This window comes from Peromyscus californicus, unplaced genomic scaffold (assembly GCF_007827085.1).
Source record: "Peromyscus californicus insignis strain IS unplaced genomic scaffold, ASM782708v3 Scaffold_22__1_contigs__length_63687245, whole genome shotgun sequence".
Taxonomy (NCBI): domain Eukaryota; kingdom Metazoa; phylum Chordata; class Mammalia; order Rodentia; family Cricetidae; genus Peromyscus; species Peromyscus californicus.
The window spans coordinates 17,788,925-17,804,510 of record NW_026294525.1 but is presented as its reverse complement, the minus strand read 5'-3'; the positions used below and the strand labels follow the sequence as shown (position 1 = coordinate 17,804,510).

The following is a 15,586-nucleotide window of genomic DNA, read 5'->3' as shown; positions in this document are numbered from 1 at the left end:
GAAATAACATTACTTGTGAAAATATGTCTATGTTATGAGGAATTTCAGATTTTAACATGTGGGTGTTAGAATTATTGTTATAGAGGCCTTTTTGATCTTTGTAAACAAAACCAAGTTGTACCCAGGAAACTGAATCTCCTCTTATTTTCAAAGATTAGGGCTTCTTGCTGCTATTGATACTTTCTAGTTCTGGTTCTTGTTTGTTGATTTAGTTCTTTAGGATAAAATTGAAGATGCTGGTAGCTGTAAAAGAATGGGGGGTGGGAAGGAAAGGGGGGTTGGCAAGAGACATAAGCTTGATGGATAACTTCATAAACATGGATCTAACTTGAATTCTTTGTGAGTGTTTGTTGGTATAGTAATTCTGTTTATATTTGAATATAATGTTGGTTTCTATTTGGATTTTTTTGTTGTTGTTGTTGTTGTTTTTTGGTTTTTTTTTGAGACAGGGTTTCTCTGTGTAGCTTTGCGCCTTTCCTGGAACTCGCTTTGGAGACCAGGCTGGCCTCGAACTCACAGAGATCCGCCTGGCTCTGCCTCCCGAGTGCTGGGATTAAAGGCGTGCGCCACCACCGCCCAGCTATTTGGATGTTTTAATACCTGTCTGTTGGCCAAGGTTTCCACTGTGCAGAATTTACCAAGCTTTTCTCACAGCATGGCAGGCCTTATTAAAATGTGAAAACAGGGGAGAAGCTTGGACTTTGGTAGAGAACCATGCATTCACTCATCAAGTGTGCGTGGTCAGGCGAACTTCATGCCGGCGCCCAAATCAAATCTCAGCTATGACAGTCAGAGTCGTGGGGCTTGTCCACGCAGTGAGTGACACACTTTGTACTGAGCCCAGTTAACCAACCCAGCAGGACTTTGGCCTGTGGCAGCCTTCATGCCAGAATAGTATTTTATACATCTTGAAATACCCAAATTTGTGGAGTATATCAATTCAACTATGTTTGGGGATGTGGGGGGGGGGGAGGGATGGCAAAATACCAAAAGAAGCAATGGAAGGTCAAAACGTTAAACAGTTCTAGCTATGAAGTCATCTGAGTGTGGAGGGGCCTCACCAATGAAGACGGGCTGAATGAATTCAAATTGCAAGCCTTGCTCGTGTGTGTGTGTGTGTGTGTGTGTGTGTGTGTGTGTGTGTGTGTGTGTGTGTGTAGCTCAGAGTATCTGCCTCCAGCCCTCACGTGACCACTGTCTCTGAGGTTCCTATTGGCAGAAGAACCAGGAGGTGGGATAGGCTAGTTGAGTCGCGAGTCTCTTCCCCAGTGCCCGTGGACTTACAGAGATTTGAAGGCGTTGCTGATGGCCTGCACGCCCGTGCCAATGCTAAGGCAAATAGTAGTCCTTTATTGAGATGCATTCTGCGTCCGCGGCACTTTCCCCCACATTGAGAATTGATGTTGCCTTTTAATATGCCGTCTCTGGAATACCCACCAGAGGCAGGCACTTACTCATTTCACCAGTAAGGAGACTGAGATTAAAGAAGCCGGGGATCTTCCTCAAGGTCACTCAGCCAGCCAGCCAGCTGGACTTCCTTAGCATATCATCCCCCACCCCACTCCCCTGCCCTCACCCTGGACATCCTACCGCTCCTGAGAACTCATGACGTTAGAGTCCCTCACCTGGTCCTCCCCCACCCTGACTTTCCAGGTATATCCCAACACAGCAGCCCTGGATAGTCTTAAACACAGGCTGAGTTTGTGTCTCTTGTCTGCCCACGTCTGTGTGTTGTCTGTAGAGGTGGATGGCATTACCACTCCCCAGAGTACAGGAGCACTGATAAGCCAACACAGGACCAACAGCTCCTGTGTGGTGCCTTTCAGCAAATGAGGAAGCTTCAGGTGTCTCTTTTTGTTAGCATTTACAGTAACCGGATTGGGTATTATGTAAAGATAGGTAGGTGTTGTGATAGAGGAGGCTCAGAGAGGTCCAGATGCCCAGGGTCCCAGAGCTATGGCTGAAGGCCAGAACTTGTGGAAAGCTGTATCCCTGTGGTCTTACACCCTGGAAGCACCCTTCCTGGGTGTTCTGATCTCAGCTGCTTTAAGATAAAGGCCGCTGTGAAGCATGTTGCACAGTGTACGGAGGAGAGCTCACCTGGGTCTCTGCTCCTGCCACAGCAAAGCTGTTTCTGTAGGAGAAGAATGCTGTGTTCAGGGAGCCCGGGTCAGGGCTTCTGGGCTGCCTCTCAGACACGGACAGTAAAGCTCGCTGTGCACAGGCCTGCTCACAAAGGCTGACGCAGCCTCTTCGGAGGCATTTCCATATTCCGCTCAAAGCTCCTTACCAGGCAAGCACTGCCTTTCCAGGCTAAGGCTGCACATGTCACCAACATGTGTGTCCCAGATAGTGCGAGGCCCAGTTGTGACAGAGGTGTTGAAACTGCTTATGGCTATCTTAAAAACACTCCAGAAGATGTTCAGACCATGGATGAGTAGCAGGTCCTGAGAATACTGGGCAAAGCTCACCAGGCCCCCATGGAGCCTTTCAGGACCAATTATTTGAGAACGGCTGTGGGACAGGAAAACTCCGCCAATGCTTTCCATGGATCTGTGCCACCTGGAGGGCTTAACATGGCCTTGTTCATTCACTGTGGGGCTACCTCTGCCACGAGGCTGGCCTCCAGTCTTAGCCCAGTTGCTTCTTCCTAGAAGCAGGGCACACTCTTTAGAAGTAACTATATTTACTGGGGAAAAAAATAAGTACCATTGGTCTCCATACCTATTAGGGCATCTGGAGGAGGGAGCAGGAAGCAACTCTCATATTTGTGTACCGTCTGTGGTCGAGCTAAATCCTGTCCGAGCCTGGCCTTTCCTTAAACTACCCCCAAAGCTCCTCACACAGTTCTTTAGTGAACCTGGGACTGGGCATCGTGTTGATCTCTCCTTCTTCCCTTGTCCCGTCCTTCTCCACCACTCGGTTCTGCCCACGAAGGTGGAGTTGCTCCTAAGTGGGATTTCATAGCAGAGTTCTTCTGTAGCTAATAGCCATCCAGTTAGAGAAGGTAGCTGGTTTTAGAATCTTCTAGAAGTGGGTGCCATTTTTGCCACCTCCTCTCTCTCCTTTTCCCTGACACTTAACCGCCCTCTGGCACCCTTGGCACAGCTGGCGTGTACAGTGCTGTCCTTGTGTTCCAGGGAACTCTGGATTTTTTTCCCCCCTCTCCCCCGTTCAGCTGGTGGAAAGCAGCGAGGCCCCAATGTTTCCTTATAATGAAGGGATGCAGCCAGTTGGGATCACTACACCCACAGCTTGACCTACTTCTTCCGTCACATCTGTTCACAGAAACACATGCCGAGAAGAACTTGGCTCTCTCCTGCCCGCCCATCCAGGCCTTTCCACTCGGCTCCTCCAGAGGGCTTGGCTCGCTACCTGGCCCCAGAGAGAGCTTTCAGGCCTGGAAGCCTGAGCCCAAGTGGAACACTTAGTGAGCTGCTTGCGTGTCAAGGCCCTTAAATGCCCTTGCTCTTTCCTCCGGGGCTGGGTGGGTGGATGGGACTGTCTGGCTGGGATTGCTCAGTCCCTCTGGCTTTTTGTGTTTGGCCAGTCAACTGGAGATCATTTGTCAATCACATTTGCAAGTATAACCCTTTACGGTGTTTTCCCCACCCAAACTCTCCTGGAGATTTAATCACTTAAATGGCATATGTACCAATAAAAAAATATCAGTGTCTGCCACATGGCATTCATCACACTCCAACCCTAAAAGCCTCCAGAGCCCACATAAGGAGGGCCTTGCAGGATGGGGAAGACTGAGCCTGGCTTCTGAGGCTTGCCCTTACAAACCAGGGTGGCAATTATCTTGAAATGCTAACGCATATCATGGTAACGGCGGGCTTTGGTTTTGTAAATGGCATTTTTTTAATAGGTCAAGGAAGATGTTGGTCTACACACTTGTTTTGGAGGAGGAATTAAAGATATCAGAAGTTTCCCCCACCTTGACCTGTAGTACTAGGGTTTAAATGTAAAGCTGGACAAGTCCTCTCTAGGTTTGAGCTCTCTCTCTTTTGGTTTGGTTTGGTTTTTGGAGTCAGGGTCTCATGTAGCTTAGGCTGGCCTTGAACCCCGTATTTAGCAGGGGATGACATTGGACTCCTGATGCCCCTGCTTTCCACTTGTCACATGCTGGACTTGTAGTCAGGAACAAGCTTTTACTTTGAGTCTCGTTACGTTGATGGGGTTGATCTTGAACTGGCCCTCCTCTGTCCTCCCAGTAGCTGGGATTACTGGCCTGTGCCACCACATCCAGTGCTCACACATGTTTAATGTTCAGCTTCCTTGAAACCATGCAATGCAGTTTGATTACCTTCTTTATTGCGTATGCTTTGACACATGAATCGTGTAGGTGAAGAAGGTCATAGTGTAAGCAGGGGGAATATTACCATTAACTGTGTGAGCTAACTTGTGTTTTACAGGGACAGACAAGTGTCTATGGGACAGTCATTCACCGGAGACCTTGTGTTGATTCCCTTCCAGGTGGAGAGGAACATGTGCTTGAGAACTCCCCAGTCCTGGATGAAAGGTCCGCACTCTACTCTGGAGTGCACAAAAAGCCATTTTTCTATGATGGCTCCCCTGAGAAACCTCCAGAAGATGATTCAGAGTCTCTCACCCCGTCTCCATCATCTAGCAGCCTGGATACTTGGGGAGCTGGCCGGAAGTTGGTCAAAACCTTCAGCAAAGGAGAAAGTCGGGGCCTGATTAAGCCCCCTAAGAAGATGGGGACATTCTTCTCCTACCCAGAAGAAGAAAAGGCCCAGAAAGTGTCCCGCTCCCTCACCGAGGGGGAGATGAAGAAAGGTCTTGGGTCCTTGAGTCACGGGGTAAGTACCGATGGCGTTTTCTTCTATGACAACCATCGGCGTAGGCACCACTTTCTGGTGTCCCTGGAGGAGGTTCAGAGTGTCCGTAAGCAAATCCGCTTGAAGAAAACGGATACGAATTACTCCTGTTCCAGAACTTTTCTCTGCCAGCGGCCCTCCAGGAAAGGAGTAAATGGCACCACCTGTGACCCGCTGCCCCGGCCGAAGCCCAAGGGGGGCGGCGGCGGCGGTGGCGGCGGCGGCGGCGGTGGCGGCGGCGGCGGCGGCTGCGGCTTCCCTGGCAGGAGGGGCCGAGGGCGCACCTCGGTCAGCGAGTTCAATATCACCTACGTGGTGGAGCGGAGTCTCTACAGCCACCTGAACCTGACCCAGCTCGTGCGTCCTGCCTCAGACAGGACGCTGAGCAAGGCTGAGAAGCAGGACCTGAGGCGGTGCTTGCTGGAGGAGGATGAGGAGGCGAAGAGGAAGTGGGCTGCCACGGTGGACCGCTGTACTAAAAGGGTTCTCTTGAGAATCCACCAGAAGTCCGTGAGTCGCCAGGATTGGCCGTGAGGGAGGCCTTGTCATTTCCCTGATGTGCACTCAAGCAGTATGGCCTCTCTTCTTGCAAAGCTGCCTCCCTTTCTTCGCCTCGTCACTTCGGGGGGGTCCATTTCACTGTCGCTGCCGATCTCTAGCCCTTCTTTAAGTAGTAATGCCTTGCCTCTTATTTTCATCTGCCCTCTGGCCAGTGAAGCTGTTTGATTTTTGTTTTTTGTTTTTTTTTTAAACTGAAGCTAAACCTTGAAGCTAATCTTCTAGGGTTCCAGGAGTGAGCTCTGGCTAACTTCTAGAAGTGGCTGTCCTCATGCCCGGCCATCTTGTCCCTTGACCTCAAAGAAGCAGAAGGATATTAAACTCGGAAAGAGGTGCTTCCTTTTCAGTTCATGGAAACAGTAGGGCAGAGCTGACGGGAAGTCCGCCACTGTCACCATTGTCAAGGACATTTTCTTGACTAGTAGATCCAGCCAGAGCGTTCTTCCATCTAAGAGAGAGGGAAAAAAATCAGCTAAAGCCCCTTTGTTTCAATTATTCTAATTCAGTAGTTTTACCTTTTGAAAACAGAGGGATTAGCATGTGGTAATGCCCTCAGCTGCCACACGGGCTCTTATGCAGACCACAGTGAAGTGCTTACTTAGATGATAACTTATTTAGCAGAAGGTTTTGGGTTTTGTGTTTCAGTTTTCATACTGAAGGAGCAGGAAAGCCCGGTCCCACTTTTCAGAGAGTGGCTTAGTTCGAACTGGAAAGTATAGCTATTCCGCCCCTGGAATTCCCACCTAACTTGGAGTTTGCACAATGGCGGATGTAAAAGAGGACAGAGTAAGGCCGGGCTGGCACTGCTGTGCCCTGGCACCTTGCTTAATCCCCCCGGGGCTGCTGGCCCAGAGCCCCTTTGAAAGTCTGAAAGAACCTTTAGAGAAGAATAGGCGTCCACGGTCGCTTTTCCCAGGGTTCCTTCACGTCCATGAATAGGATGTTCTTGTCCAGAACTGTATAACTGTAATTTAAATTCATGCAATCGAGTTGTGCTTTTGTGCAAACGAAGACGGATTGGCCACTGCCATCCTTCCAATGACCTCCTCTGGTTCTCAGAGAATCTTTGGGTCTTTCCTGGCTTTGGCGTTCTGAAAATATTCCCATGTGTGTTGACTTCCGTCCTAGATTTCAGTTTCTGTCTTTTTCCATTCCTGGGAGCCTTACGACACTTTTTATGCTATCAGTCTGTAGGGAAAGCTCTCCTTCTGTCTCTCTCTGTATCATGGCAACAATGTTTTGCTTTTTCTTTGTTTTGTTTTGTTTTAATATCAGAATTTTCTTCATTACTCAGTCAGTCTCTGGTGTACTCTGACCTCCATATCTTTTGTAAAACGCTGGTCTTGGGGTCAGAGTTGAGCCCAGTTCATCTGCCAGCTTGCCTCCAAACATCAGCGCTACTCACTAACGAAGGCACTGTGAGCTGGATACTTTTAGTATGCTAAGAGCTTAACACAGACAGTACTGGGCATTTTTTAATACCTGTAAAGTAATATATTTGGGGCTAAATTAGAAATCTGTGCATAGCTGCTCCTGTAAGTACAATTGTATAATTAGAAAAAATTAATTGACTCATTATTCAGAAAACATAGGATAAAGTCAATCTTTTAACCGTAGAAAAAGATGGGTGGTTTTTTGTTTGCTTTTGTTATTTTGGTGCTGGGGCATGAACCCAGAGCTTCATGCATGCTAAGTAAGTGCTCTTTCACTGGTCTTCCACCCTCTTATTTCTTTGCATCTTTCACTTAAAATGCTCCTTCCCTTTCTCTTTGTTGTATACGCTTCCTTCACTTTACCCTCAAAGTGCACAGTTTGCTTTAATCTTCAACCCTGATCTTTTTGTCCTTCAGAGACGCCATACTTGCTTGACGAAACCTCAGGGAAATGATAACGCTTTGAATTCACTGGAAACAGTCATGTGTCTTGCTTTTGATTTTTATTCATTCAATTTTTTTGTTTGGGAAAACAGACATGCATGACATTTTGGAATCTTGTTCCTTTCAAAATTCAGTCCCCTCTCCAAACATGTTCTCAACTGCATGCCCATCCCATTGACTCACTCACTCTCCTCATCCCAAGCATCATTCAAAAAAATGTTTTTATAATTATCTGTACAAGAGATGAATGAGCTAAAAATAGTTTGCTTATGCTTCGTTTATGTAGATCACCAGAGTTCAAAGACTGTTCTCTTCTTCTTCTTTCATTGTTTATAATAAATTCGTTTTCCCCTCCTGAAGGAGTGCTACTTTGAGCTCTGGTGCTCTCACAAGAAGTGAGGGCTTCCTCCCGGCAGCACTCAGTGCTTGTTAATCCTCCGCTGATGAAGAAGGGTCTGCTTCCTATACCTCAACACGTCGCTCGGAGAGATTTTAGCTGATGATTCTGTAAACCGTTCCATCCTTTAAGCCCTTTATTTTAGGCATAAATGCATACAGCAGGCACATGAAAACCCAAATAAGCCTCTAATTTATTACAGTCATCGTTTCCACATAAATTCCTTGTGAGTTATTTCATATGCATCAGAGAAAGCATGCTGGGCTCCAGTGTTGCGGGAGATGTTGTCATTTAAAGCAGGGACGTGCAAAAGCCATAAAGTGATCAGGCATCTGGGCGCCATCCCGTGTCTGGGAAGCCCTGAGTCACAGGAAAGGAACTAGAATAAAGTCCCCTGCCTTTGCAAAACCGAGAAAATGCATTTGACACCATAAGCTACGAGGGAAAGTTAATGCTAAAAATTTGTCTTGAGGAGTGGCCATAATATTGCTTCCCAATTAGGTGAGCTGGTGATTCGTTTTATATAGGGGAGCCTTTCTCTTTTTATGGCCCAGATCCAAAGCTAGTTGACTGTAAAGAAAGCAAGGTTACCTGCTGATCTTTAGTATAACATTGAGCTAACCTCCACTGGAAAGTGAGCAAAGAGCAACAATGTTGCCAAGAGGTAGGTGGCTCCAAATGCCCTTCTTTTCTGCTGCTCTCATGTGCCACAACCGCCACCTCCCTGTGGCCTATTCCTAGAGGCTTTGGTTTTACTATTGAACTCCCAGATTATAAAACGCAGAATGTAGTTCCAGCCCCTCATTTGCATGTTTTTAATCTTGACTAAGCCTAACCTGCAACATAATCATCAAGAGGAGCTCCCAGCCTCTTAGCAGAACTAAAGTGAAACATCAAACATCAGAGGATAAACAAATGTCCAGAGTGTGTGCTCTAGGAGCGGCCGTGTGTGTGCACGCTAAGGTCTTCAGGTATATGATGTAGAGAATAAGCAGCTGTGTGTGTGTGTGTGTGTGTGTGTACACTAAGGTCTTCAGGTATATGTTGTAGAGAATGAGCAGTGTGTGTGTGTGTGTGTGTGTGTGTGTGTGTGTGTGTGTGTGTGTGTGTGTGTGTGTCTTCAGGTATATGATGTAGAGAGTATCAACTCAGAATCCTAACCTCAGAGAGTTTTAGTACCTGAGCTGTGCTCACACAGCCAGCAAGAAGCAGACTCAGAAGTTGGATCTATGTGCAATGTTAAAAGCCTAATCATTTTCCTCCCAGACTGAGTCTCCTATCTCGATGTAGTACATTAACATCTCTAAAATATATCTGATTAAAAGAAGCAGTGTTCGTAGTCTGCATTCTGCTTTTCTGTCCTTCCCTTCCGTTCTGTGGCTAGCATGGTCTCTGAGCAGCAGGTAACACAAAACAGTAAAGCACAAATCTGCTATTCACGGTTTCTCACCAACTGCTTTTAAAACATTGCCTGCAACAAAAATTAATGTGCCTTGGCAAGAGGAGACAGGCATGGGCATCGGATGATTTTGTTGTTGTTGTTGTTGTTAGAAAAGCAAGAGAAATTGGATGCAAGTTTCTGGAAACAGAAAATCGTGGAAATATAAGTAGTTCTACAAAATTTGAAACCATCTAAAAAGTACAATAAACTTTTCATCCATTTTTTTTTTGCAAAAGCATTTTTCCTTCTGAAAAATTAAAAAAACTTTTCATCCATTTTTTTTTTGCAAAAGCATTTTTCCTTCTGAAAAATTAAAAATTAAAGTGTCAGTGACAGACACTTAATCAGCCCACCACCACCCAGTCAATGTGGTGTCATCCACTGTGAGAAAAAAGGTTATAATTAACTCAGTTGAGAGTTAGATGGGAAATTTATCATCATTTTTGGCCAGGATGGGGGAGGGGGGCCGTAAGTGACTAACCCTGTTGGCCTGACTGGATGATGATAAACATACCTTCTTTTCCCTCCTTGAGGGTTTAAAAGTAAATGCCAGGAGTCGTTCAGAAAAGCGTGCTTTCCCTGGCAGAGCACAGGACTCCCAAGAACCACGGAGCGGTGAGGGAGTCTCTTCCTGCACTGAGTTTATGAAGGTTTTTTTTTTAATTCTCAAGAGTCATTGTTTTTGCATGTTAAGTGAATTTCAGATCCCCCAGTGACCTGTGAGAACACCAAATCAGGAAGGTCTCCTCTGACACGAATCATATGTTTTTCCCTCATCACGTCTCGTGTCCTGCTCCCATTCCGTACGTGTATTTGTGGGCTCGGAGGTGCTCGGCACAGGGGTCATGTGTGGGGTTGACTGTGGACTGTGACGTGAGGATAACTGGGTCATTTCCACCCCACCCTCTCTTGTTCCACAGAGAACTTGCAGCTTTGGTGGATTCGACCTGACAAATCGTTCTCTGCATGTGGGCAGTAATAATTCGGACCCTCTGGTGAGTGGACCAGGAAGAAAAGCAGTCGGTGTAGACTGCAATGACCTGACTGCCAACAGTTCCCTTTTTAGTGTCTCGGAGAGTTGATTCCAGCTCTGCTCAGTGGTTCCAAACCATATTTGCAAAGAAACTCTGTTACCCCCATCTCGAAGCTGTCCTACTGTCCCACGTGGAACGGACGATGGCCACCTGGGTCTCTTATCTCCTCAGAACATCACTGTTCTTAGTGCCTCTTCTCCAGTGTTCTTTAAGTAACACACACAGATGAGTTTGGCTCCATTGGCCTTAGTCATCCATGCCTCTGAGCTTTCCCTTCACGCTAGTTTCAGTTGCACACAAGGGCTCTGATCTGATGGAGCCCTGCGATGTGGGTATCCGTGCAAGACCCTCCAAGGGTGTGGGATCAGTGCGTGACTCTCCAAGGCCGATTGTTAAGTTTGGGTATTTCTCATGTGAGGTGTCCTGAGATGAGCCCAGTTTTCTTAATGTCAAAGCAAACCAGGGCCTCGATTGCCAAGGTTAATGTCTCCTCAGATATGCGTTTGGGTCATTTTCAGGGGCCAGGTCACTATGTTAAAGTTCCCTAAAATCCCGGCCCCAAAGGAGTAGGTAAGTTTTACTTGGTTTTGCTGGCCCCTTAAGTATTTTGCCTTGAAACTATAAAATGAAGATTTCATGCTCTGTGGTTATTATGATCTTATGTCAGCTAAAATACACATCTGTGAGATATGAAGTGTCACAAAATTTCCTGCAAGATTTAAGCTGTTTTATTTGAGCATCAAATTTTATTGATTCATAAGCCAATAATTTTGTTGTCAATCTCTAAAAACACAGAAGTCTCCCCGCCCCCATCCTTTCTTCCAAAGGTTTGTCTTTTAATGCAAAATAAAATGAGAGATGGCCACAGTCTAGCTTGTTCAGGGAAGGAAATTATGCTCTTAGGAGTTGGCCACACTGAGTGTTCCACGTGTAGTCTGGTGCATCCTCGTACCCACCTTCTGCCCTCGGGGGAGTCAGTACTAGAGCCTCTCCCTTCTTCCCTGCTGCTGGGGTTACCTGAACATTGCTTCCTAAATCTCTCTGCACTAATGAAATGCAGTCCCCTCAAGTGTTTTTAAATGGTAGGGAAAAAAAAAATAACTGGAGAAGCATGCACTAAGATTAAATAAAATAAAAAGTGCCTGAAGCCCCAGTATAAACAGGCAAACAAAATAACCTCTCAGTAGGTTTTAATTTCTAATCGCAAAGATAAATAACAGCCTTAAGTTAACCGAAGAAAAATGTGAAGATCCTGGGGAATGCTAATATTTTTTCTGAGGTCTAGGACGTTAATGGTTTGAGTAATGGAACCGGTTTCTAGCCTTTATCTCCCAGGACTAATGGTATTTACCCTCTGTTTTGCAGGGTAAAGAGGGAGATTTTGTGTACAAAGAGGTAATCAAATCGCCAACCGCCTCCCGCATCTCTCTTGGGAAAAAGGTGAAATCAGTGAAAGAGACAATGAGGAAGAGGATGTCTAAGAAATACAGCAGCCCTGTCTCTGAGCAGGTAGGTAGCCATCTTGCTGTGACCCCGGTTCCTGCTGAGGATGGTCCACTTGGGCTACTGAATGGTGCTATGAATGTGTGTGTGTGTGTGTGTGTGTGTGTGTGTATGTGTATGTGTGTTCCTTGGCATTAACCAGCTACTTGATCAGGCTGTATTTGTATAGAAAAAGCAGGCATTTTCTACAGAAACTTTGGTTACGCAGTTAGGGCTTTCCAGACACTGTTCTTAGATCTGGGACTACAAAACACAGGCCCTGTGTGTTAGTGACTTCTCTGGTGGTTGCATCAAAACACATGACCAAAGCAACGTAAGGAAGGAAGAGAGGGGACTTTATTTCAGCTCACAGTTTCAAGATACAGTACATCACGGCAGGCAAGTGGTGACTTGAGTCACCTGGTCACATTGTAGCCACTGGCAGGAGGTAGACAGAGAGAAGAACCCTGCTGCTCAGGTCCCTCTCTCCTTTCCGTGCAGTCCAGGACCCCAGCCCAAGCAATGATACCACCCACATTCAGGGTGGGTCTTCCCACCTCAACTAATGTAATCTAGAAAACCCATCACAGACATGCCTGGAGCTTCGTTTCCATGGTGATTCTAAACCCTATCGAGTTTATTAGGATGAAACCCTCACAGCAGGCCTACCATTTCAGACAAAAGGAGACAAGGCCACATAAAACGATTCTTAGTCCAGTCAGCACACTAGAATAAACCTAGTGAATACATTTAAGCACAAGGGGTGTATGTGTGTGTGTGTGGTGGTGGTGGGGGGTGTTCTTTTCTAAAACACCCTTGTTATTAATTATCGACCACTAGACACCTCCTTCAAAAGCACCCTTTGGAGTTAGAGAGATGGCTCAGTGGTTAAGAGTCATTGCTGCTCTTACAAAGGACCTGGGTATGGTTCCCAGCACCCACATGATGGCTCACAACAGTCTGTAACTCCAGTTCCAGGGAGTCCAGTGCCCTCTTCTGGTCCCTGCTGGTACTAGGTACCCATGTGGAATGCATACATACTTATACATAATGCAAACACTCATGCACCAAAAATAAATTTGTGTGTGTGTGTGTGTGTGTGTGTGTGTGTGTGTGTGTGTGTGTGTGTGTGTCCTTAGCTGACTTTTTAGATGTAGGATATATTGTTCTAAAGTATGTAGCAGGTCTGAAGCGGAATTCTACAAAATACTTTCTGGCTACTAGATTGCAGTAGTCAGGCAGGTTTTTATTTGGGGTGGGAGTAGAAGGCTGTCTCTCTGACTGACACCATATGTCGTCAGTAGGAGATCACAAAAGGGATGTCTCACCCCTGGTTCTATAGAAAAAAATTTCATCGTTATAAACATGTCCAGTTCTGTCTTAATTGCACGTGTGGAAGGAAGAACGCCCGCCGGAGGTCTGAACTTTGAGATAGTTTTGACCTTTGATTTCAAAACCTCCTTCTCTGACGCCTTCAAGGTACTCACTTTGCAGCCTGTTAAAATAACCTGCTTGAAATGCGGTAAGGGATGCTTCTCCAGCCAGCCAATAAAGCCCGCTGGGACAGCAGGCATTTTTGCTCAGCTGCTGCCCCCTGGTGGCCAAACGCCAGCATCTTCTTCAGCCTGTCACTACTTCAGCAATGTTATATGAATAGAAACAACCTGGTCAAGTTGTTTCTAAGAAATACACTTTTTCTTCATGTAAATATTTTCCCATTAAAGTTAATTAACTGCCCTCTGATTGTACTTCTCAATATTAAGAGTAGCTTGAATTTGCCCTGCATTTGAGACCCAGCTTGTTCCTGGGCCACTGAGTATACTGAGTTGCTAAACCTTTAGCTGTTTTTAATAGATGGTAGATGGGGTTTTTCCTAGGAATTTTAAGAATATCTGTTTGATATTGAAAAACAACTTTGGAGTGATTAATAAACAGTCCTACAGGCTACAGACTTAAATGTAAAAAAAAAAAAAGGATATAGGCTTTAAGGGAGAGTATTGTACATAGGTTCAAGTGTGGACATGACCATCAGTTTGGCTGATGAAGTTGAGGACCAAATTAGGATTATAAAATGTCACCTTTCTACTCGGGAAACTCAGTTCTACTGGGACTCTTTCAGGACTCGGGGCTTGATGGAATGCCCAGCTCTCCTGCCTCGGTAAAGCCTGACCCTGAACACGTGGACAAGCCCAAGCTCAAAGCCGGGGGTTCTGTAGAAAGTCTTCGGAGTTCTCTGAGCGGCCAGAGCTCAATGAGTGAGTATTGCTTGCAATGGTTCATGATTGCCCTTTGGAGTTACAGCCAGACATTCATTTTTGGGCCTCAAGTTAAGGCAAGTTAAAGATGAGCAAGGCTGAGTATCTCCCCTTAGGGTGCTATTACATATTTGTCCAGCCATGGTGCAGAAGGGGGGTGTTTAAGTTTTGATTGGCGAAGGTGGAAAATGCATCCCTGAGGAAGGATCTTCTAGAGAAGAAGCCAAGGGTCAAAGTGCATGAAGATGACCAATAAAATACAGGAGTCTGAGCAAGGGAAAGAATTCCAAATGTCCCTGTTGGTAAATATGGCTAAGCCATCCCAGGACCAAGGATGGCTGGTGTTAACTGAACAGTGAGGAGGAAGAGATGGAGTGTGAATGGAGAACTTTAAGTTCTCTCTCTCTCAGGCAAGGTACCTGACCTCTGGGTTTGTTTCCTCCTCTGTAATACACGGGAGACATGGTGGACTGTGCAAAGGAGGTACTAAGTGCTGTGGGCGAAGGCCAGAGCCTGGCCCTGCAGCATCATCCTCTGCTGCGCCTGAGTGTCCCAAGGATGCCTGCCATGAGGATAAGGTGCTGCGAGACCCCGGTCACCTTACGAACTGGATTAGGATGACAGTCGAAAGACTCACGCATCAGCCCAGCGGTGGTCCTGTCATGATGCTGTGGCTCACAGCTTCCCATCCCAGGCCTTTTCTAACACACAGTACTGTTGGTAAAATGCTATGGATCACAGCTTCCCATCCCAGGCCTTTTCTAACATACAGTACTATTGGTAAAATGCTGTGGCTCACAGCTTCCCATCCCGGGCCTTTTCTAACACACAATAAGTACTACTGGTAAAATGCTGTGACTCACAGCTTCCCATCCCGGGCCTTTTCTGATACACAGTACTACTGGTACCTTTCATCTTTCCCACTTGGGAAGGCTGTGCTTATCCTTCTTCTTCCTGTCCTCCCTGCGCAGGTGGCCAGACGGTGAGCACCACTGATTCCTCCACCAGCAACAGGGAGAGCGTCAAGTCAGAAGATGGAGATGATGAAGAACCACCCTACCGGGGTCCCTTCTGTGGGCGTGCCCGCGTGCACACTGACTTCACCCCTAGTCCTTATGACACAGACTCTCTGAAGCTCAAGGTAGGCTTGTGCTTGGTCTTGGACAGCTAACCCAGGCTGTCTTGTCTCTTGGGAAGGGTTTCTTTCTTCCCTGACATTGGGTGCCGGGACTCTTAGCATACAGACTCGACCATGTTTTGGCCACCCTGACCCCCATTGGTCTCCTTTATAGTGAGAATAAAATAGAACCAGATAGTGGTCAAGAATGAGGAAGATGTGCATTAGCTCTCGGTTACCACCACTTCCTCCCTGGCGCTACCCTTTGACCCCGGAGTCCTTCTAGAACTCTCATGCCCTTCCTTCTATGCTTCCTTTATCTGAAGGGAATAGCTGCTGTGTGTGTGCACAGAGATGTTTATGGGGGCCCCTAAGATGCAGTTCGACCTAGTATAGGACGTGGTCACAGGTTAGGGGACACCCTCTTGAGACTGGTGACAAACTCTTCCTTCAGGAGTAGGGTGCTGTTCCAAGAGCTGAGGTAGGCAGTCTAAGAGCGTGAGTGACAGCCAAGGCCCGCCCACTTGACCCTGCAGAGCAGGAGGCAGGGAAGGTTGTGACCTGGGGTCAGCGTCGCATCG

At 46.7% G+C, this 15,586-nt stretch overlaps 1 protein-coding gene across 6 annotated transcripts in view; it reads left to right on the top strand.

The window, feature by feature from the left end:
• Sash1 (SAM and SH3 domain containing 1) overlaps positions 1–15,586 on the top strand; it is a 175,123-nt gene that overhangs the window by 140,687 nt on the left and 18,850 nt on the right. For 4 of the 6 annotated variants that reach the window (XM_052750998.1, XM_052750997.1, XM_052751000.1 and 1 more), the window contains 5 exons: positions 4,480–5,354; positions 10,038–10,112; positions 11,517–11,660; positions 13,753–13,888; positions 14,860–15,029. In XM_052750998.1, coding sequence (XP_052606958.1) covers positions 4,480–5,354; positions 10,038–10,112; positions 11,517–11,660; positions 13,753–13,888; positions 14,860–15,029 — 1,400 coding nt within the window. The remainder of the gene's footprint in view (positions 1–4,479; positions 5,355–10,037; positions 10,113–11,516; positions 11,661–13,752; positions 13,889–14,859; positions 15,030–15,586) is intronic. The other 2 variants (XM_052750999.1, XM_052751002.1) reach the window with 1 other exon arrangement.